The sequence below is a fragment of the Durotheca rogersii genome, assembly GCF_024521655.1.
Source record: "Durotheca rogersii strain YMJ 92031201 chromosome Unknown GGS23scaffold_3, whole genome shotgun sequence".
Lineage (NCBI taxonomy): Eukaryota > Fungi > Ascomycota > Sordariomycetes > Xylariales > Xylariaceae > Durotheca > Durotheca rogersii.
The window spans coordinates 921023-942589 of record NW_026251234.1 but is presented as its reverse complement, the minus strand read 5'-3'; the positions used below and the strand labels follow the sequence as shown (position 1 = coordinate 942589).

The 21567-nt window shown below is 54.4% G+C and overlaps 7 protein-coding genes across 7 annotated transcripts; 5 read left to right on the top strand and 2 right to left on the bottom strand.

Annotated features, from left to right (window-relative positions):
• Positions 1–2819: 2819 nt before the first annotated feature.
• On the bottom strand, positions 2820–4719 carry GGS23DRAFT_280268 (Bystin-domain-containing protein). The gene is made up of 2 exons (XM_051512546.1): positions 3915–4719; positions 2820–3854 (listed from the first exon to the last, which is right to left on the bottom strand). Exons 1-2 carry the CDS (start codon positions 4496–4498, stop codon positions 2969–2971), a joined length of 1470 nt encoding a protein of 489 aa, XP_051375341.1. The 5' UTR covers positions 4499–4719; the 3' UTR covers positions 2820–2968.
• Positions 4720–4901: 182 nt separating this feature from the next.
• On the top strand, positions 4902–6197 carry GGS23DRAFT_593372 (DUF383-domain-containing protein; the record flags this gene model as incomplete). Its single annotated transcript, XM_051518028.1, has 4 exons — positions 4902–4922; positions 4981–5130; positions 5188–5301; positions 5388–6197. 4 exons carry the CDS (start codon positions 4902–4904, stop codon positions 6195–6197), a joined length of 1095 nt encoding a protein of 364 aa, XP_051375340.1.
• A 2883-nt stretch (positions 6198–9080) lies between these two features.
• GGS23DRAFT_280185 (phosphate permease) lies at positions 9081–11396 on the top strand. Its single transcript, XM_051512545.1, has 4 exons — positions 9081–9369; positions 9439–10075; positions 10139–10382; positions 10445–11396. The coding sequence occupies exons 1-4, from the start codon at positions 9188–9190 to the stop codon at positions 11107–11109; spliced, it is 1728 nt and encodes a 575-aa protein (XP_051375339.1). The 5' UTR covers positions 9081–9187; the 3' UTR covers positions 11110–11396.
• On the top strand, positions 11045–11483 carry GGS23DRAFT_551350 (uncharacterized protein). Its single transcript, XM_051515342.1, has one exon. It carries the CDS (start codon positions 11195–11197, stop codon positions 11414–11416), a length of 222 nt encoding a protein of 73 aa, XP_051375338.1. The 5' UTR covers positions 11045–11194; the 3' UTR covers positions 11417–11483.
• On the bottom strand, positions 11484–12977 carry GGS23DRAFT_551346 (DUF427-domain-containing protein). The gene is made up of 3 exons (XM_051515341.1): positions 12286–12977; positions 12015–12095; positions 11484–11923 (listed from the first exon to the last, which is right to left on the bottom strand). The coding sequence occupies exons 1-3, from the start codon at positions 12473–12475 to the stop codon at positions 11892–11894; spliced, it is 303 nt and encodes a 100-aa protein (XP_051375337.1). The 5' UTR covers positions 12476–12977; the 3' UTR covers positions 11484–11891.
• Positions 12978–13428: 451 nt separating this feature from the next.
• GGS23DRAFT_551345 (FMN-dependent dehydrogenase-domain-containing protein) lies at positions 13429–16257 on the top strand. The gene is made up of 5 exons (XM_051515340.1): positions 13429–13862; positions 13914–13947; positions 14013–14050; positions 14133–14408; positions 14466–16257. Exons 1-5 carry the CDS (start codon positions 13797–13799, stop codon positions 15537–15539), a joined length of 1488 nt encoding a protein of 495 aa, XP_051375336.1. The 5' UTR covers positions 13429–13796; the 3' UTR covers positions 15540–16257.
• A 3396-nt stretch (positions 16258–19653) lies between these two features.
• Positions 19654–20899, top strand: GGS23DRAFT_602925 (putative ras-like GTP-binding protein; the record flags this gene model as incomplete). Its single annotated transcript, XM_051519396.1, has 2 exons — positions 19654–19846; positions 19938–20899. The coding sequence occupies 2 exons, from the start codon at positions 19654–19656 to the stop codon at positions 20897–20899; spliced, it is 1155 nt and encodes a 384-aa protein (XP_051375335.1).
• Positions 20900–21567: the final 668 nt, after the last annotated feature.

Genomic DNA, 21567 nt, shown 5'->3' with positions numbered 1-21567 from the left:
ATGATGGTGGAGTACGACGTAGAGAAAGGCTTCAATGTTGGATGCTCAAGGGTCGCAACGAGCGAGGCAGGGGGCGGGGAGAGATAAAAGATAAAGAACTCGACGAAGGAGAGACGGGGGAAGAAGTAAGGTATAAAATGACAAGGCGCTGGGAGAAGTTAGGAGGGAGAACATTCACTGTAAGTACCCATCTGGTTTTTGGGGGGAGTTTTTTGTTTTCTCTTTTTTTCCTTTTTTTCCCTCTTCTCAAGATACCTACCGACCTACCTACCTCCTACCTACCTGGCTACCTAGGTAGGTACCTAGGTATTTCTTAGATAAAATGCATAGGAGACATGTATATATGCAGGTACTTGATGTATGAATATACGTTACCTACGGTACCTAGGTAGGAGGTACATACGGGATATTGTACCTACCTGGTTCGGTATAGTGTATCATTTTAGCTCCTGGAGTACCTATATGTAGCAAGTGGCATAGGGTCATGTACCTATACGGAGATTGGTGTATGCATGAGAGGTACCTCTACCTACCTAAGTACCTACCTGACCTCTAGGTACCTAAGGTAGGAGACATTTTATGTCCGACGCCCAGACTACCTGCAGCCCACTTACAAATCTATCCAGCCATTCACGGGCTAGGTACCTAAATAACCCACGCAAGCAAGAATGCTCCATAAGCTTGGTCAGGTAGACGAAGGCGTTCAATAAATTAGGGGTCTGATAAACCTGATCCGGGACCTATCAGCCGGATAAGCTAAGCTGATGCTACGTTTGAAGGTAGCCTCTACGTATTTCCAACTGGCCGACACTCACGGCTAGAATGCACGCCGTCCGTATCGGTATCTCCGCCGTGTCATTGAACGGGGTACGAGCAGCCTTGCCTGATCTCCCAATACGACCCCCTTAGAACAAAGGGGCCTCATCTAGGGTCTCCTCCTCCATCCGGGAAACAAGGATTTGATAGGACTTCCATGTAGGTATATACGTATACCTATCTATGAGGTACCTACCTACCTACCTACCTAGGTAGGTAGGTAGATACAGGAGAGCTATGCGATAGTGGCGACGACATCTTTGGCAACGACTCGCATAGAGCATACATGCATGCACATGCTCGCACTGAAAGGTTAGCGATATGACGACCGTATCACGGCCATCGCAGTTGGGGTCTCGCATATTTCATCTACGATGCGTCCCGCCCTACCACAACCCAAGCGCGTCTGGAGCGCGGTCAAACCTAGCCGGAATACCCGGCGATTCAAAAACCCGGTCAGCTTCAGCCCACCCAAGTCCATGCAACGTGCCAACTCCGAGAAGATGGAATCGCACGGCCAGGTTGGCCTCCTAGCCAGATACGGTACAGGAATGCACCAGATTATGGGTAGCTGAAAAGGTATCGTTCGAGCTGGACGACCTATGCCGATGAGCGAGTCTCCAGGGGAAGGGAGCGCGAGCACTGAGGTCCCCAGGACCGCAAGGCAGGCCATGGAACCGGGTCCCAGATTAGCCGGAGATGGCCAGGCAAGCCAAGCGCGATGGCGGGACCCAGGATTCCCCCAGGAAAGCCGTACAGGTCGACCTGAAGGCCGTGACCGACGCCCAGATCAGGCACCCGAATTCGCGCAGCAGTTCGGAGCGGGGAAACATCTCGACAAATACAACTTCGCGGGGAAAATGCACATAGGCGCCTACATTTTCTACCTTTACCTAGGTGGTTCCTTTAGCCGCTCGCCCACCCGCAAACTTCCCAGGAGACCGCCAAGTTCCAACCCGCCGCGCCTTCGGCATATTCACGCCGGTCTGCATAGCTTGTCCAACTAGCTGCATACACCTACGTAAGTAAGGCTTATCGGACTTGTCATTATATCCTTATCGGCCCTCCCCCCGGGAAATGCTCGATCCTCCCGAATCGCCGACCCAAAAGAGGCATAGGACCGCGCTTCCCGGCATAACTACCCGAGACGTCGTCGTAATCGGCGACTTTGGGGGCTGCGCGGTGCGGCTCCCATGCCAAAAGGCGACGGCTATCAACCGCCACGCCGTCACGTGGACCTATTCCGTACGCGATGCGCACGTAGCCTGCGCCTCCTACCTCCCTAGATGAGCTAGCCCATGTGTGCCTATGTGGGTAGGTAGGTAGGTAGGTAGGTAGGTAGATCTCTAGCGTCTCTCCGGATATCTGCTTTCGATCGGCAGTGGGGGGCGCGTGGAGGTGCCCGCCCACGAGAGATCCATCCGCCCACACACGTATGAGTACGTGCCTCTTCCATACCTTAGGTACCTCGTGGCATGCGCCATCGCATCACCAAGTTCCAGATAAGGGAAGCAGGCAGGGTCGCCGTTATCAAACGGGGCCACCGCTGACTGCGGCCGATAAGATAGATCAACAGGAGAGGGATAGCTACCCGATTGCCATGCTCTTCCCCCGCTCGCCCCTCAACACAGTAGGAAATGTAGCCGATGCGAGATAAAGAAAAAGGCTCTCGAACCCGCCGTTCGAAGTAGGGTGTTAGGGCAAAGAGAGAGTGGAGTAGTCGACATCGACAAATCCGTGCCCAACAAAGGAGGGCCCATGCGCCGTTGTGATCGAGAACGAGCGATTTACCTAGGTACGTGCGTCCCTTGATATCTACGTCCTGCGCGAGGCTGGTAGGGGGGATTTCTACCATGGGAAAAGGCTGGCGACGCGATTCTGAGCAGCCCAGTGTTTCGAAAACACTAGCCCACGACTTATCCCAAAGGATAGGTAGGCGTGTCGACAGTGGAGACCACTGGCAAATCTTTCATAACTACCTACATCAAGTACAGCAAACGCCCTCCGTCCACAGTATAGGAAAAAACTTAAGCAGGCGAAAGCCGAAGACAACACCTAAACGCCGATATGCCTAGCCAACCAACTCCCCTTCCATTGGTATCTCACAAGACTCTCACAAGACTCTCCCACCCTAGTAGGTTTGTTGTCGTCGTCAACTGTCGATAATCATAGTATCATCCCCATCGAAAGCCGAGCCCGGCTGCTCGACCGGGACCCCGCGCCCGCGCCCGGCGAGTAGCTCTCGGCGGATCTCGGGGCCGATCTTGTGGTGCCCGTGTGTCAGCAGGAGGTCGAGGAGGGCCTCGCGCTGGTCCTCGGTGATCTCGTTTCGGTACCGCTGCGCGAACGCCAGCATGCACTGGTGCCAGATGACGGGGAGCTTGGCCTGTATCGCCGCCCGCTCTCCGCTTCCGACGCCGACAGCCGCGTTCGCCCAGTCGCCCTCCTTGACGGACGCCGGATCGACGCTCCGGAAACGCAGGAAGTGGAACACGACCGAGTCGATGACCTGGTAGGGCAGCGCGTACTTTTTCTCCAGCAGCGTCCGGATGAAGATGTTGGTTGCGCCTCCGCCCTCGGTCCCCGCCGATGCCTCCCGCGCCGCGATGTCGCATAGTCCCTTGATCGCCGCCCCGGAGTGGAGGACCGGCACCGAGACGCGGGCCAGCACGGCGGAAATGATGGTAGCCTCCCTGAGCGTGCACGTGCCGCTCTCCACGAGCGGGAACAGGAAGCCCTTGAACCAGGCCGCCGGCTTGAAGAGCGCCTTCTTCAAGGCATTGAACAGGTGCACGTTCAGCTTCTTCGTCTCGTAGATGTCTTCCCGCACGCGGTCTAGGAGGATCATCTCTATAAATCTTCGAACGACGACCGGCTTGCTAGAGACGAATAGCTTCGTGGCCTCGTAACACGCGTTCGGGGTCCATTTGTCGGGCTGCGTGAGCTGGATGATGTCTTCCCAGTGCGGAACGGTCGGTAATATTTTGAATGGCTTCGGCAGCTTGCCCGACTTGTATCGAGAGAGTATCAACCCGATTCTACATTTGCCAGTTAGCATAGGCGACATGGCATATCAATAAATCGCACTTCGATCGTACTTTGTATACGCCTCCACTACCTTGGGCGATAGTTCGTAGTCGTTGTCGGCAGCTTGCGTGTCCTGACCCCCGTCTCGCCCGGTTTCATGCTCTGCTATTTTCGCGAGTATCAGGTCGGCGAGGTTGGTTCCTCCGCCCTGCTCCTCCGGCGACGCCCGCCCGTCCCAGCCATGTGATAGTAACGGGTCGTCATCTGTGGGCAAGAACTTGTTGAACAAGTCTAGATCGCCGGGTTCTATTTCCACCTCCTCCACAACCTCGTCGTCATCTCCCCACGTTTCCTCGTCTTCAAATGCGTCGTCGTCTCCGGTGTCGTCATCAGACCTCGGGTTGAAATCGAAAGTGGTAGACTCTGTCGGAGGTCTCGGCGGTGCAGTGTCGACTTCTTCAGCCAGCTCACGGCCGATCCTTAGAATCTTCTTGGATGCCTTCGAGTCCACATAGCTCTCTTGGTCTTCGTCTACATCCTTAGACTTCCTCTTGGCCGATTTTGTGCGCAGGGGACCAGTCGCTAATAAGTCATCCTCTAGAGGATTATGTCGCCGCGGCTGACGGGCAGAGGTTGGTGCCGTCGCTTTTGGCATGGTGTCTATAATTTGGCTAGAGCGGGCTCAGACACAATGTGTGGTGGTGATTCGAATTATCACGACGTGGGGCACACACCAATGTGTTCCAACAAAGCAGGCGGAAGAAAAAAAAATCCAAAAAATTGAGGGGTGAAGCGGAACCATTCCGAATACCAAGAGTCAGTACGTACCTGGCCTACCTTCCGGTGGTTATCTCTACTATTGCATAAAAAATATTGGCTTTACACAGTAAATTCGATTGGCCACCTTACGTCATTGTAGCCCCTCCAACAAAAATACTCTCGTAAAAAGAAAAAAAGAGGTTTAAGTCATTCGACATCGCCATCTTCCTTCCTTAACGTATTATAAGGGAAATATCCCTTTACTGTCGCGGGGTCATCATCTCATATTATCAGAGAATATGCCGACAGAATTAGAAGAGGTAGGTGGACTGCGCGATTTCAAATCTCAGCCTGGATTCTTACTGATTACTGAGTAAGTTGGTTGGCTTCATCACCGACCCTAAGCCAGAGATTCGAGCCCTTGCGACAGAGCATCTAGTTCCCTATTCGGCGTCGCAACCAGCCATATTTAAGGCGGAAAAGTTAAAGCCCATAAATAATTTGAAGCTGCTTATTAAGGACCACCCGGTAACTCCTCTCTAGTCTCAGGTGTGATTCACGAGTGAGAACTAATCGCCCTTGTAGAAAATAGCCGAGCATGTGGTGACTATACTGATCAATCTTGCCGCGGATCGAGAAATCCTCGAAGCTCTAGCTACGGACGATAAATTTTTAGAGGAGATCTTGAGGCAAATCATCGTCAGTCTAGATGCCTGAAGCTTAAAGCCTCGATTCGCCTTCTGGCCGATCGACCCACGTCGCGGCCCGGCTAACGTATGGGTTAGGTCCCCACGGAGCCCAACGCGAACCTCCTATCTATGCTGCTGGCAAATCTTGCAAAATGGGACTCCATGAAGAGAGTCTTAGACAAGAAGCAGCCACCGACACGCGAACTCGGGGCAAGCGATTCGGTCATGAATCAGTTGGTTGATCTGTTTGTTAGGGGTGCGGCCGGCACATACAACAAGGATGCCGACTTCGATCATTTAGCTTACCTCTTTGCCGATCTAACAAAGCACCCTGAGATACGACATTACTTTGTGCGGGAGCAAGAGTACGACGGGGTGATACCTCTTACGAAGCTCAAGGTCTTCACCGAGCACAAGTCAGACGTTCGACGGAAAGGAGTCGCCTCCTCTATTAAGAATGTAGCCTTTGACGTGCCGTCCCACCCCCTCTTCCTATCCGAAGACGACATCAACATCTTACCGTATATCTTGTCACCGATCATGGGGAATGAGGAGTACGACGAGGACGAGATGATGTCGATGTTGCCCGATCTTCAACTGCACCCCCCGGATAAGCAGCGTGATCCCGACCCAAACATCATTCAGACTCATGTCGAGACGCTGCTGCTTCTATCGACCACCAGGAAAGGTAGAGATCAGATGCGCGAGGTCCAGGTATATCCGATTATTCGGGAAACCCACTTACGGGTGGATAACGAAGGTGTCCGCGACGCCTGCGAGCGGCTGGTCCAGGTGCTAATGCGAGACGAGGAACTGGATAAGGAGGCGGAGCACGCCAGAAAAGTCGAAAGGAACGGCGCCGGGAATGAGGATGAAGATGACGATGACCAGATCATCGAAGTGTAAATCATGCAGTATATACAAAATTTGCTCTCAGCCTCGGGTGCATCTCCCGTCCTCCTCAAAGTAATGAGGATGCCGGAACAAGGGAAAGGGCAAGGGACGGATAGCTTTAGCTCTCGTGAGGATTTGCAATACGCCCCGATAGATTTTCTTCCTCTCAGAGCGATCAGATTTAATCTCCATGGCTAGGACGCTCGTTGCGACATGAGATAATCATCAAACTGGGAATTCTGGCTGGCGCGTGTCGAAGGCACCACGAGAACACCTACAAGCTCTTTCCATCGCGTCGCATTGCCCCATTCCCAATCTCGTGGAATCAATGATTATGTTAGAGTAGATATAGTTACCATTGAGGCTTAGCGTTGTTTCATGCTTTATGACCAGATCGAGACCGAGCGTGTTCGAGCATTCTAAGAGAAGCGGGCAGTCCACTAGGATCTTGACCCCACGCCCGGTGAGATCGAGGCCGTTCGTGACGTAAAGTAGGGGAGGTGATGCCGGAATGGATATGTAATATACCTACCAAAACGACGTCGGAGCTTGGCGCAGGGACTCAGGCCACACCTATACCCCGTTATCGAGGATGAGCCGCTCGAAGATGAGAAATGGCCGCGGCAAGTCACACCCAAAAGTGTCAGACCTAAGAGACAGGTGGTATGAAGTATGAGCACATCCGAGAGAGAGAGAAAACGTAGGCTAAGGAACTTGATGGTGCCCGAGAACCGTGTCGAGAGAACGTGGGTGAATAGCCGCATGCGATTGGCGGGGGCGATGGCTGGCCACCGGCTCTGGCTTTATGCCGTAGAAGTGGGATGCCATTTTAGCTAATAGTAATACGATCGGCCTGCGTTGGAGGAAGTTCGGTCAAATCCGGCGTCGCGAATCCGAAGACTCTGATCCGACAGGGAACTCGGGCTTTAGGGGGGGACGACTGAGGAGGGCAGGGCATTCAACAATTCCATGTCGCGCGGACGAAGCGGGGCCAAGAGCTGTCGAGGCTTAGGGTTCAGGCGCGCCAGGAGGCTATTCATATAAGTTACGGATATGCGTGGGGACGTGATGAATCTCGGCAGTTAGCAACACTAAGCATTTCCCCTGGTGCTACGGTTGGATCTTGGGAGTCTTGGAAGAAGTCTTGTTTCGACCTCGGGAGATCTTGGCGACGTGGTAGAACCGACGAAAAAAGGGAGCGGGCATTTAACGCGGTATCACGGCGCGTACGGGGGCCACAACGTCATGCAACTCGCAATCCCACATGGTAATAGGGTGCTACGTAGGTAGTACACGTACGCCTGCTCGACAAGATAGGTACCTATGTACCTGGCTACGTACCTCTCCGTCCCACTACTCGCGGTCCCTCTCTTCCACGACAGCCAGCTGGCCAATGAGATGCTCGGAGCCGCAACATGTGTTCGATCCAACAACTCTAATTCGTCTTCACCGGTCGACCTGGACGGCGAACCCGTAGGTGAGCTAGCTACCTATAATACTTCTACGTCGCAGGTTTCCCGAGGGCGACGAACTTAGTGCCTACCTGCTACTACGTTGTATGCCCACCTTCGGTATCACTGCGCAGTCTAGGCCAACACGAGGGGAGCAACTGAGGGTGCTGGCTGTTGGTGGGATAGACCCAGGCATAGGGCAATAAAAGGTAGGTGCCCCCGGCCTGCCCGCCTGCCTAAGGTATGTGAAGAAGGTACGCACGCTAGCGCAAACCTAAACCCTTTCCCCTTTCGCAAGCTGTGCGGATGTTGGGAAGGCATGACGAATGAGGAGGTAGGGACGTAGGTGCGACGGAGGAGGTACCTATGAGTATAGAGAAATCGTAGGTGAGTGCCGCCAGGTGCCGCCGCCGTCGCTAGGGCGACCTGGCTACGCCCCCCTTGGCATGAGGTGAAGCTTTTCTCGCCAGCCCGGGTGGCTTCCCTTTGCCTTCCATCTCGCTTCCACGCGGTCTACCGTCACGCTCCCCGTCCTTGGCAGACGATTCGTCCTCCGCACACCCACCCTCGTTCCATCCGTCCCTGTCGGCCGCGGATAGGCAGGCCATCTCGATCCCGATATCTGCCCGCCGCTACTCAGCTTGGCCGCCCCATCGCTGGCGATGGCTGCCACCGACTTCCGCACCTCACGACTGGTGATGTCGCGAGATGTGCGCGCGTTCTCTCAGCTACCGGCCGCACTAGGTACATCATAGCAAAAATAGAGGCCTGGATCTCTTCATACGCCATCCTACGCCGAGCCGGCCGCGGTATCTCCAGCCGCAGCCGCAGCCCCAGCCGCTAAGAAATCCCTGCAGGGGCGAACATCGAAGGAGCCTAGTTGTGGGCATATTCGCGTCTTGTTTCTATGCCTGCGTGACAGTTTACGAGTCCAGACCAGCCGAGAGATTCCAAGGGTTTGCGCCTTGAGTACAGGTAGGTAGTGTGGAGCTCGAGTCCGCCGAGTCAGGCGCAAACTCAACGACGAGATCCCTACCTACCTACCTACGTTCTGCCTTTCCCCTCAGGTCGACCCGCCAGAGTGCAGCAGCTCCGAGGTAACGCCAGCGGTGATGGCATTAGCAACACCCGGCTCCTTTCAAATGATGTGGACCGCCTTATATGTCACTCCCTCCCTCCCCCCCCTGGTACGCCGGCTGAGGCGTCCCAAACTATGGCCTCGGCCTGGTTGTATCGCACATACTTTCGGGGAAACGTATAATCAAGATACAAAAAGGGCCGCGCGCCCCTCTAGCCTCATGCCTCTCCCGTCCTGGCTTTTTTGTCTCAGCTGGTAAGTCCCTCCAGGGTGACCAGCCTACCTTACTAATACACGCCTATCGCCTACCGATTTCCTCCTACATAGACCGCCGATCAATACTGCCTTCCCTACTTCTCGTTTCATATCGCCTACCTATTCTTCTTTCTACAAATTATATCGTATCGCATGCTCAGCTCAAATACCGAGAGGGTCAACTCGTAACGCTCCCCCTCTCTCTGCGTTCTGCAGTCATGGCAGAAAACGCTCTATTCCCAATGCAATCAACGCACCAAGTCGCTCAGAAGACCTCTGGTGGGAATAACGCTTACCACAACTTCCACAATGACTTCCTTCACATTCAGGACCCTAATGAGCGTCGTCGTCTCGCGCTCGCCGAGATTGATAAGGCTCCCTTCGGATGGTACCATGTCAGGTAAGTAATGATCTTGAGCATTGTGTCGCTCCGTCGGTCCGTCGTGAGGTGCTTACTGGTGTGGTATAGGGCTTGTGTTGTCGCCGGCATCGGGTTCTTTACCGATTCATACGATATTTTCGCCGTCAGCTTATTGAACATCATGTTAGGAATTGTCTACCACCCAAGCACCGGATCCCTCCCCACCTCCTCCGATAGCGCTATCAAGTTATCGACGTCCGCTGGAACCGTCGTCGGCCAGTTAGTGTTCGGCTTCCTTGCCGACCGGGTCGGTCGAAAGCGGATGTACGGTCTCGAGTTGATCATAATCATCTTTGCCACCCTCGGCCAGGCCCTCAGCTCCGGCTCGCCCTCGGTCGACATCATCGGCATCATCATCTTCTGGCGTGTGCTTTTAGGAGTGGGTATTGGTGGAGACTACCCGCTATCCAGCATCATCACTTCCGAGTTTGCGACCACTAAATGGCGAGGAGCTATGATGGGAGCCGTCTTTTCCATGCAGGGCATTGGCCAGTTGGTCTGCGCATTCGTCATGCTGTTTGTCACCCTTGGCTTTAGAGAGGCTCTCTCCGCCTCGCCGGGTATCGATAATTGCGAGGGCTACTGTGCTGTCGCCGTCGACAAGATGTGGAGAACCCTGATTGGTTTCGGTGCGGTCCCGGCTTGTATCGCACTCTACTACCGACTGACGATTCCCGAGACTCCTGTAGGCCAAATACCTACGGTGTGATGAGAGGGGAGAGGAGGCGCTTGCTGACATTACTACTAGCGCTACACTTTCGATGTTGGCCGCGACATCGAGAAGGCCTCTGACGACGTCAAGGCATACATGTCGGGCCGGCGCGAGGGTCATCCGGACGACATCGCCCGCATCCAGGCCCGCGAGGCTGCCGAGACTCAGATGACGGTCCCTAGGGCTAGCTGGAGCGACTTCTGCCGCCACTATGCTATTCCCAAGAACGGCCTGCTTCTGTTTGGCACGGCCGGCTCCTGGTTTCTTCTAGATGTCGCTTGTAAGTGATCTCGTGCCTACGCCCCGACAGATTTCTGGCATTGACACCCAGCCTTCTTTTAGTCTACGGTGTCACCTTAAACAACGCAACAATTCTTGGCATTATCGGCTACTCCACGACCGGCGCACAGTCTACCTACGAGGTTTTGTACAAGACGGCCATTGGCAACTTGATCATCGTCCTCGCCGGGGCCGTTCCGGGTTACTGGGTGTCGGTCGCCACGCTTGACATCCTCGGAAGGAAGACGATACAGATGGGCGGCTTCCTCATCCTGACGATCCTGTTCGTGGTAATGGGCTTCGCGTATAACCACCTGTCGTCGAATGGCCTACTAGCAATCTACGTGCTCGCCCAGTTCTTCTTCAACTTCGGGCCGAACATGACGACCTTCATCGTGCCGGGCGAGGTGTTCCCGACGCGGTACCGTTCGACTTCTCACGGCATTTCGGCGGCGTCGGGCAAGATCGGGTCGATTATCGGCCAGGGTGCCATCGCAACCCTGCGGACTCGAGGGGCTACCAAGGAGCACCCGAACCCCTGGATGGACCACGTGCTCGAGATCTACGCCCTCTTCATGCTTCTCGGCGTATTCACCACCCTCTTCATCCCCGAGACTAAGCGAAAGACGCTCGAGGAACTCTCGGGCGAGGACCAACCGGTACCCTCATCGGCGGCTACCGCCGTCACCGCCGAGGGACCGAGGGCGAAGACTAGCGACTCGCTATAGTCTAGTTGGACTCAACGCTATACGATCTGATTTTGGATTTTGGACTCACAGAGGGAGGCTCAGCGTTATTTCCCGGCATAGACGAATGAACCCGAGTAGGTATTTATTTAAAACCGCGTTCGAAAAGCGTCATGCACACCGTTTCATGGTTTTTCTTTTTGTTTTGGTAGACGAAGGAGGTCAAGCCGACCGATGCGGAGTCGGTAGGAGGAGGAGTGGCAAGGAGACGTCGGGCTCGGTTACGCGGGTATACGACCACACTAATGACACCCACACATGCGGCGATGACACGGCTGGACTTCTATAAACCGTTTTAGAGCTTCCTATTTTATGTAATAGGCTCCATATACTCGAATTCAATCCTTAGAGAGCATATTTTGTCTCCCAAGTACCCATTCTACGGTAATGTTTCGATTACACACCATCTGCGTGTTCTATGAATGCAGATATTGACTGTGGATTGGAGGTTACGCAGAAGACCAGTGAGTTTCTAAAACGACCGTTTTCTTCCCATATATTAGGGGTACGTTTTTGAATCTGATTTTGAGGTCGTTCAAGTTTAGAGGCACTCACATGTATTTCATACCTACATCGTTCGGAGTTCCTTGGTTTTATGCATCAGATGAATGGCTTCTAGCTAAGCTAGACGGTAGGTGTTTCCCCCCGCCACATGCCGAAACGTGCCATCGCCGCACGCCGCACGCCGCACGCCGTCTCGCTCTCCTGCCCGGTCTTCGAGCCCGGGCTCTAGCAGCCTGCCTCGGGCACACGCCTGCTCGGCTTCAGGCGGTCGAGATGTTGACCTTAGACTTGTCTGGCGCCGAAGAAGTGGTCAGATCCAGCAAGACGTCCGTCTCCTCGCCGAGAGGGGATGAGCAGGGGGGGGGGGGGGAGACGGCACTCACAGAAGGCGACGTAGTCCTTGAGGTGCTTGGCCTTCTCCATCGGGTCCGGGTAGTACCACGCCGCGTTGGTCAGCTCCTTGTCTGGCCGGCGCGCGCGGTGCCGCTCGCGTTAGCAGAGTGCGTCTGGGCCCGCCTTCTCCGTCTCCCTCCCATCGTCCCAGTCCCAGACCTGGTTGCCTCCGGGGGGGCGCGGGGGATAAACTGGTATGTACGCCTATGGCATTGTGCCGAGGAGGGGTAGGAGAGGGGTGATGTGCCGGCGCCTACGTACCTCCGACCTTGATGGTGTAGTAGCTCGCGTCGCCCTTCCACCCGCAGTGCGTGTGCAGGTCGGTGGTGCTGAAGTACTCGGGCTTGAGGGCCGCGGGCGGGAAGTAGATGTTGCCCTCGACGAGCTCGTAGGTGTCCGAGGCGGCGATCACGGTGCCGTCTACGCTCGCTGAGACGTGACCGGACGGCATTTTCAATATTTCTCTTCTCCCGTCTTCTCTCCCTAGCTCTCTCTTATTCCTTGATTTTCCGGGTCTCGTTCTGGTAATGTTGCTCGCCTCTCCTTGTCTACGGTTGCGGTTGGGGTGGAACGTTCCGGTATATCCCGAGCGATGAGTGAGCGCGAATTGGGGTTGGAGTCTGGGGACACAGCGCGAGGCGTAAGATTCGTTCGCGCCGTCGCGACTCCAACATACCTATATACTCGTCTATCAATGCGACGCTGCGGGGTTCCGGTTCCGGTGACGAAGAGAGGGAGGGGGATCACGTCGAAGGGTTCTAGAATCTCTAATTCCCGGCTGCCCCATGTTTTCTCTTACACATACATTAACACCCCATACCTACCGTATCACTTCGGCGATGGTGGGTTACTCCAAGAGGATCAGAGCAGGGAGAGAATGGAGGGAAAAGTAGAGGAGAAGAGGCCCCAAGGTAAGACTTGGCGATTGTTGCGTTAAACGTAGACGCCTACATTCTACGACTAATCCTATCCGATGGATGCCTTTATAAGGAGTACCTACCTATCTATGTATTTAAATTGTCAACGTGGTAGGTATTTGAATCGAACCTCGAGATACTGCTAAGTCGAGCGGGGCCTAGTTCCAATTTCGGCAGTTTCTAAGTATGCATCAATGGAATATGCCATTAGAGGGGACTCGAGCCGTTGCGCTTTGTTTGTAGAATGGAATTGAATCAATGCGTAAATACTTGATTCCTGTTACGGGTATATGAGTATATGTAAAGTTATTGAGGTAACCTATGTGTCGCACGAGAGAGTGCTGGCACTGTACCGCATCGGGCAGGATGGCGGGGAGATACAGTGCGAAGCCGTTAGCGAGCCGGGTAGGCCGGCGAATGGCAGTCGAGCTATTTCCAAAGACCCTCCCCCGCTACATTTTCTCCCGACGCCCGAGGCAACGAGACCCACGCCGCTCCACCGTCTCCAGCCTCTCCCCATCCGCTCGGTCCCCCGTCTAACACGCTAGCACTAGGCCCTGTTCCTCGCTACCGGGGCTATTTAATCCTGTCGAGGGCCTCTCGAGCCCTGCCCGTCGCCAACTCCTCGACCTCTTGTCCTGCTACTATGCCTACTCGCTCCTGGCCTCCCGTCCCTCATCACCTTCCCTGTATGGTCCTGTATGAGTAGTTGGAGTGTTTGTGTATATTCTACGCCAGTACAAGTGTAATATCATTCAATATCGGGAGACGCGAAGTGTAGCCGAGCGGGAACTGGGTTGGTTTCGTCATTGTGCAAGCGGTTTCTCTCATTTCCGTGGGGCGAGCGTGTCCGCGATGTCGTTATCCGGAGTTGAAGTTTCTAAGCACGATAGCAAGGATTCTTGCTGGGTCGTGATTCATGTAAGTCGGCCACGTATCCGCTATCCAGATCCCGCTGACTTGGCCGCGAAGGGCAAAGTGTATGATGTGACGGAGTTTCTGCCCGGTTGGTGGCCCTTAACAGCCTTGAAGCATTGACGAATACGGACACATATGCTGACCACTCTATAGAGCACCCTGGTGGGATGCGCATTATCCTAAAGTATGCGGTAAGCTTGCGCTTGACGACATTCCAGCTTCTTGCTTGGCCTACTTCCCCCACCTCCCCGCTTGGGACTAACGCTCGTAAAGGGCAAAGATGCGACGGCAGAATTCGACCCTATACATCCCCCCGACACTCTCGACAAGTACCTAGACCAGTCGAAACACTTAGGACCGGTAGACATGTCTACCGTAGCCAAGGTCGAGGAAGAAGTGGACCCGGAGGAGGCCGAGCGGCAACAGCGCATCGCAGATAAGCCGCCGCTATCGCAGTGTTTCAACTTGATGGATTTCGAGTCGGTCGCTAAGAAGGTCATGAAGAAGGTTGCCTGGGGCTACTACTCTAGCGCCGCAGACGACGAGATAGTATGTCGTCCTCGTTCGCGTGTCTGGGTTACGGGATAGGCTAACCGAATTGATAAGACGCTGCGAGAGAACCACGAGGCTTTCCACAGGATATGGTTCCGGCCCAAGATTCTAGTCAACGTCAAGGAGGTTGATTTTTCAAGCACAATGCTCGGTACCAAGGTCGACATACCGTTCTACGTCACCGCGACGGCGCTAGGGAAGCTGGGGCACCCTGAAGGCGAGGTCGTGTTGACGAGGGCGGCGAGAAAGCACAACGTCATCCAGATGATCCCTACGCTAGCGTCGTGCTCATTCGATGAGATCATGGACGCGGCAGAAGGGGATCAGGTGCAGTGGTTACAGCTATACGTCAATTCGGATCGTGCCATTACGGAGCGCATCGTCAAGCACGCCGAGAAACGGGGATGCAAGGGCTTATTTATCACGGTCGATGCGCCACAGCTAGGAAGGAGAGAGAAGGACATGCGGTCCAGGTTCACGGACAAGGGCTCCAATGTGCAGTCCGGTCAGGACACGGACACGTCGCAAGGCGCAGCCCGGGCCATCTCGTCCTTTATCGACCCGTCTCTATCCTGGGATGACATCCCGTGGTTCCAGTCGATCACGAAGATGCCTATCGTGCTCAAAGGCGTCCAGCGCGTCGAGGACGTACTCCGCGCCGTCGAGGCTGGCGTTCAGGGCGTCGTACTCTCGAACCACGGCGGCCGGCAGCTCGAGTTTGCGCCGTCCGCCGTCGAGGTGCTGGCGGAGACGATGCCGGTGCTGCGGGCGCAGGGGCTCGAGAAGAAGATCGAGGTGTACATAGACGGTGGCGTGCGCCGGGCTACGGACATCCTCAAGGCGCTGTGCCTCGGCGCGAAGGGGGTCGGCATCGGCCGGCCCTTCCTGTACGCGATGTCGGCGTACGGCCTCGAGGGCGTCGACCGCGCCATGCGGCTCCTCAAGGACGAGATGGAGATGAACATGCGCCTGATCGGCTGCACCAGCGTCGACCAGCTGAACCCGTCCCTCGTCGACGTGCGCAACCTCGGCAGCCACGTCACCGGCGTCCCGGCCGACCACCTAGGCCGCAAGGTCTACGACACTCTCGCCATACCGGCGTTCAAGACTCCCAAGGCGAAGCTATGAAACCGATCTAGTTGATGACTCCTCTTGTTTTTTCTGTCGCTCTCCCTCTTTCTCTCCCTTGTATATCTGTGGGGATACCAATCTAGCCATCCATCTACCTCGCTACAAGTATATACATCCCGTCTTGAGGATCGAATATAGGCTTGGCGTCTGCGTGTACACATTTATACGTCTATTTTCCGTGTTGGCTGTTCTGGTTTATTGATATGCGCAACCGCGAGAGTGCTTGGTTTGCAAGCCACACTACCGGCTAAAACCTACTTTGCTGGCCTAGCACGTTGGTGAGTGACACCAGTTCTTAAGACTAGGCGGTGGGGGGACAAGTTCTAGGGGCTCATCGCAGCGTTGTTCATCCTCAACTTATGGGTGTTTCTTCAACGGGCCACGGTGGTAAACTTGATACTCCCCGACTGCCTAACGACGTGGGCACCCCCGTACTGAAGTCGGTGGTTTTGATGACGCACTCGGGGTAACTACACGTGTTTTCGATGTAAGGGACGATCGCTCCCGGGACCCCGGTTTTCACGGACAAGGCGGTTTGGCTCTCGGGGGGTTTTAATATAGTTCAGATGTTGCCGGTGAGCATTACGCCGAGGTGTTATCCAGAAAACTTACCTATATAAGGGGAGCCCAGAGGTTGTGTGATTAACTCAACCTAGCGCGTTGTACGTAGTATAAAATACCTACAGGGAAAAATAAACAGACAGAAAAAAGAGACCTCTTATTTTCCTGTTCTTTTTCTTCTTCTCGGATCGGCTTGTTTTAGTTCATAACCCCCTTGCCCGTTATCGAGGCGCATTTTCGTCTCTCGATTCATATACCCTATATAAGTTACTAACACGTTGGGCAATTAAGAGAGCCCTCGTGACGTAGGATCCGATGATGTGTTGGACAACGCTAGGTCTGGTTTAGGTAGATGTAAGCGTGCTACATTAGGTACCTAGGTAGATATCTCTAGGCAGGGAGCACGTAGTAGGTACCTCTCTTTACCACGTAGGTAGGTAGCATGTACACACATACCGCCTGTACCTATAAAAGGAACGCCAAAAACAATAAAAGTACGTATAGTTAAAAAATAATAATAAATAAGAAGAACAGATGGGGAAGGGGTGGGAAAAGGAAAAAAAGAATACAGCCAAGCTCGAGGTAATCAATATCGCGCGTGGGGTTTCTGTCCGCCGACTTGTCGAGTTTTTCTTTCTCTTGTTTTGAAGCACAGCTTACCTGCTGTGTGACCGGGAGAGTGAGACACAACCCGTCATCGCATCTTTGTTATTGACGTTGTTGTTGTCGTCGTCCTTGTTGTCGTTGTCATTGTCGTTGGTATCGTTGTTACCGAGCAAGACATACTACCTAGGTAGGTACCTAACTTATGCAAGTACCTAAGGTAGGTGTGTAGAAGAGGTATGAAGTAACCTCCTACCCCATTAGGTAGGTACATTACCTAGGTCCATTGGGCAGGTAAACAGGTAGGTACATGACCCCCAGATAAGGGTCAGCCTCGGTTTTCCCTCCGGCAGCTCTTCCTAGGAGACACGATCAGAGACCCTAGCTGCATGGCTAGGTACCTGTGCCTGCTACATACCTTGTAATAAATACCTTCCAGGTACACGTTGGGGTTACCAAGCACTATGCGCAACGGCAGGTATCGCAGAGGTATAATACGGGCATCATGTAGGCAATATGTACCTAGGCAAAGCCCTTCCTTCTCTAGCGCATAATTACTACATAGGTATGTATACGGACTACTACATAGGTAGTACCATACAGGGAGGGGGGGGTCTATGGACAGTATGTCAGCAATAGAGTCGGGATACCGACACGGTAACTAAATCTAGTAAGGGTTACCTTAGCTAGTCATTCTTTCGAAGGGGCTAAAAGAATTACAGCAAGGGTTACGGTACCGACCTTATTACCTTCCCTTCTTATAATTTCAGGATGGTTTTTATGACTACGTAGGAACTAATGTCCAGACGGATATAATGTCTATATATTCCATAGGTACCTACCTACCTACCTACCTACCTACCTACCTACCTACCTACCTACCTACCTACCTACCTACCTACCTACCTACCTATCTACCTACCTAGACCTACCTACCTAGACCTGTTGTCTTCATCTTTTTTCTACATACCATGATCTACTACCTATCTACGAACCTATCTACGAACCTATCTGCGAACCTATCTGCGAACCTATCTGCGAACCTATGAGAGCTAGTTCGGGCGCGTGGAATCTATCTATCTATCTTCGAACCTATCTGCGAACCTATCTGCGAACCTATCTTCGAACCTGTGGGAGCTAGTTCGCGCGTGGAATCTATCTATCTTCGAACCTATCTTCAAACCTGTGAGAGCTAGTTCGTGTATAGAATCTATCTATCTTCGAACCTATCTGCGAACCTATCTGCGAACCTATGGGAGCTAGTTCGGGCGCGTGAAATCTATCTATCTTCGAACCTATCTACGAACCTATCTACGAACCTATCTACGAACCTGTAGGAGCTAGTTCGCGCGTGGAATCTATCTATCTTCGAACCTATCTTCAAACCTATGAGAGCTAGTTCGTGTATAGAATCTATCTATCTATCTTCGAACCTATCTTCGAACCTATAAGAGCTAGTTCAGGCATATGGAATCTATCTATCTTCGAACCTATAGGAGCTAGTTCGCGCGTGGAATCTATCTATCTATCTTCGAACCTATCTTTAAACCTGTGAGAGCTAGTTCAGGCATGTGGAATCTATCTATCTTCGAACCTATAGGAGCCAGTTCGCGCGTGGAATCTATCTATCTATCTTCGAACCTATCTTTGAACCTATGAGAGCTAGTTCAGGCATGTGGAATCTATCTATCTTCGAACCTATAGGAGCCAGTTCGCGCGTGGAATCTATCTATCTATCTTCGAACCTATCTTTGAACCTGTGAGAGCTAGTTCAGGCATGTAGAATCTATCTATCTTCGAACCTATAGGAGCCAGTTCGCGCGCGTGGAATCTATCTATCTATCTTCGAACCTATCTGCGAACCTATCTGCAAACCTATCTGCGAACCTATCTTCGAACCTATCTTCGAACCTATGGGAGCTAGTTCGCACGTGGAATCTATCTATCTTCGAACCTATCTTCGAACCTATAGGAGCTAGTTCGCGGGTGGAATCTATCTATCTTCGAACCTATAGAAGAGGTAGGTAGGTAGGTAGGTAGGAGGTTAGGAGGTACGGTAGGTAACAGACGTAAAAGATACAAAGGTACAAAGGTACGTACTTAGTAACATAGAGGTAACCGGGTAATCCTATAGAATGTACCTTTTTTAAAATAATGACATTATGTCCGGATGGTAACTATGTCGAGAAATGGTAATAATGTCAGCCTAGAGTTTAATTCACTCTTATCACGAGGCAGACACTATGTCCAGTCATAGAAAGGGTTGCTGACATAGTGTCAATAGACCCCCCCCTCCCTGTATGGTAGGTAATAACATATTATTACCTACGTGGTGGCTCGGCGGGAATCCCAACCACCACCACCATCATCACCGACATCCTCTCTCACCCAATACACCCTTCTTGACGGGTCCCTACATACACGTACCTACGTCCAGCTCGTGTCGTTGGTCTGGCCCGTCTCGACACCACATCCCCGTATCTGATATCTATACCTATCGCGCGAATCACACATGATATAGATACGCCGGCTTCCTTCGACACCTTACCCTCACCTCTCCCTCTCCCTCTCTCTCCTCTCTCGAGACTCCCCTCTTTCTCTCCTTCGACCTCCCGGTCTCTCGAGCGGAGCATGTGGACCCAGTCCCGTCCCGCCCTCCCACTACCCCTCCGTCCCTCGACCTCGACCTCGACCTCGACAGCCGCTGCCCAGCCGACCCATCATTTATAAAGACCCTCCGCTTCGTTTACAGAACAACACCCAGCTAGGTCCTTGCAACACACCCACCCACACATCCGTCATCCACTCACACACACGATAGCCGCCCCCTCCTAGCCCGGCTCTGCTCTTCTCTCTCGGTTGTAGCTTGCTCGACCAACCTTACCGAGGAGAGGCCCTACGCGCTCTTTCTCTGCCCTCCTCCCCGCCTCCGCGAGGCCCCTTCAATATGTCCTCGCTTGAGGCCAAGATCGTCGTCCTTGGCGCGCAAGGCGTCGGTAAGACCTCGCTCGTCACTCGCTACTGCAAGGGCTCCTTCAATCCCGCCGAAACCACCTCCACCGTTGGCGCCAGCTTCATGACCAAGCGGGTCATCGACGGTGACACCGACACCGTCGTCCGTCTCCAGATCTGGGATACCGGTACGCATCACCCTCCTCCTCGCCACTTCTTCCCTTCCCGCATGGTGATAAGCCCGTAAGCGTCCGACACTAACTCCGCGCGTCCTCGCAGCCGGCCAGGAACGCTTCCGCTCCATCTCGCGGCTCTACTACCGAGGTGCGAACGCGTGCATCCTGTGCTACAGCATCACGGACGCGCAGTCCTTCGTCCAAATGGGCGCCTGGCTGACGGAGCTACGCCGCAACCTCCCCCCCGATATTGTCCTCCACGTCGTCGGCACCAAGGCCGACGTCGTCGCCCGCGATCCCTCGCGCCGCGAGGTGCCCTTCGAGCGCTGCATCGCCTACGTCGCCGAGAACCTCGCCCCGGGGCTCGGCTCGACGCCTCCACCCACCGCCCACGGCGGCCTGCTCTCCACCGCTCTCGCCGCCTCTGCCGCCGCCAACGCCAACGCCTTCGCCTACTCCTCCTCCGCCGGCGCCAACAGTAGCCTCGCTCCCCACGGCTACGGCTACGGCCACGGCCACAGCCACAGCCATAGCTATCACGGAGGCGGCGCGACAACGACAGCGACGGGTATCACGCCCGCGTCGAGCGCTCCAGAGCCGCGGAGCCCGAGCAGCAAGCGGAGCAGCGGGTTCTGGGGGCAGGAGGCCGGGTGGGACGCGTGCCACGAGATCAGCGCGGAGAGCGGCGAGGGGGTCGAGGAGGTGTTTCGCGTGGTCGCGCGCAAGCTGGTCGAGCAGAACCGCAAGATGCAGCAGGCCATCCTCGCCGCGACCGCCACCTCGTCGGGCGGCACCCCGGGCTACGGCGACGGCGCCGACTCGGACGGCTACTTCGACTCCCTCGGAGGCGCAGGCGCGGGCGGCGCGGGCGGGGCCACCGGGGGCGTCTCCGGCCTGCGCAACGGCGGCAGCTTCCGCGTCGGCCGCGACCGCCGCAGCTGGCTCTTCCCCCAGTCCTTCTCCGTCGCCGACATGGGCGCCGACGCCGCTGCCGCGGGCACTCCCGGGGCCGCGGATCAGAACCGCGGTCAGGGAGAGGCGCAGCAGAGCGGGAGGTGTTGCTGAATTTTTTATTTTATATCTTTGTTTCCCACCTCCCCCTTTTTTTTCTCTCCCGTACTCCATTCATTCCTCATTTCCGGAGTTGGCTGCACATCTGTCGGCGTTACACATAGGCATGGGGACGACGGGTCCCTAGGAAGGAACGGAAAGGCATGGAAAGGTCAGGCATCATCAGTATGATTTTCAGTTCGCTTTTCCCGTAGGCGCTTCTTCTCTCTTTCTCTCTCTCTGTGTCTTTGTCTTCTCCACGGAAGCATCGTGGGCGGCTGTTAGGTAAGTACGGGCCGTGACAATATCCGTCACGCATCGGTCCAGGACGGAGAGAACGGGCAAGGCCCCGCAGCCGAGCAGGAGGACGTTAATTCGAGACTCGTACCGTAATTTCGTAGCAGAAGGAAGGGCGAAGCCGGGGTGCGAGAGCAGACGAGGCCTGTAGTATATCCACCCGTACGCGGGTAGACAACGCGCGTACGGGAGAAGGGGAGGCGTGCCTCGAGTCTAGGACTAACGAGTGAATTTGGCGTTTGGACATGCGCATATGCATAGAATATCACAGACCCCGGGGGGGTAAGATCTACGGGCGGGGGGGTAAGGCGGGTTGGTTTTTGTGCGCGCTGTGTTTTCGGCAACGGACGGGCGAGCATGGCGATGGCGGGACGGGCCGGGGAGTA

Excerpts from the sequence above, each read along its gene's own strand:
- GGS23DRAFT_551350 (XM_051515342.1), top strand. The coding sequence starts at position 11,195 with ATGAACCCGAGTAGGTATTTATTTAAAACCGCGTTCGAAAAGCGTCAT.
- GGS23DRAFT_280185 (XM_051512545.1), top strand. The coding sequence starts at position 9,188 with ATGGCAGAAAACGCTCTATTCCCAATGCAATCAACGCACCAAGTCGCT. Across the intron at positions 9,370-9,438 it reads TTCGGATGGTACCATGTCAG|GGCTTGTGTTGTCGCCGGCA; the intron begins GTAAGTAATGAT and ends GGTGTGGTATAG. Across the intron at positions 10,383-10,444 it reads GTTTCTTCTAGATGTCGCTT|TCTACGGTGTCACCTTAAAC; the intron begins GTAAGTGATCTC and ends GCCTTCTTTTAG.
- GGS23DRAFT_551345 (XM_051515340.1), top strand. The coding sequence starts at position 13,797 with ATGTCGTTATCCGGAGTTGAAGTTTCTAAGCACGATAGCAAGGATTCT. Across the intron at positions 13,948-14,012 it reads TGTGACGGAGTTTCTGCCCG|AGCACCCTGGTGGGATGCGC; the intron begins GTTGGTGGCCCT and ends ACCACTCTATAG. Across the intron at positions 14,409-14,465 it reads GCGCCGCAGACGACGAGATA|ACGCTGCGAGAGAACCACGA; the intron begins GTATGTCGTCCT and ends CGAATTGATAAG.
- GGS23DRAFT_280268 (XM_051512546.1), bottom strand. The coding sequence starts at position 4,498 with ATGCCAAAAGCGACGGCACCAACCTCTGCCCGTCAGCCGCGGCGACAT. Across the intron at positions 3,855-3,914 it reads GTAGTGGAGGCGTATACAAA|AATCGGGTTGATACTCTCTC; the intron begins GTACGATCGAAG and ends TGGCAAATGTAG.
- GGS23DRAFT_551346 (XM_051515341.1), bottom strand. The coding sequence starts at position 12,475 with ATGCCGTCCGGTCACGTCTCAGCGAGCGTAGACGGCACCGTGATCGCC. Across the intron at positions 12,096-12,285 it reads CTACACCATCAAGGTCGGAG|ACAAGGAGCTGACCAACGCG; the intron begins GTACGTAGGCGC and ends CGCGCCGGCCAG. Across the intron at positions 11,924-12,014 it reads CAAGGACTACGTCGCCTTCT|ACAAGTCTAAGGTCAACATC; the intron begins GTGAGTGCCGTC and ends CTTCGGCGCCAG.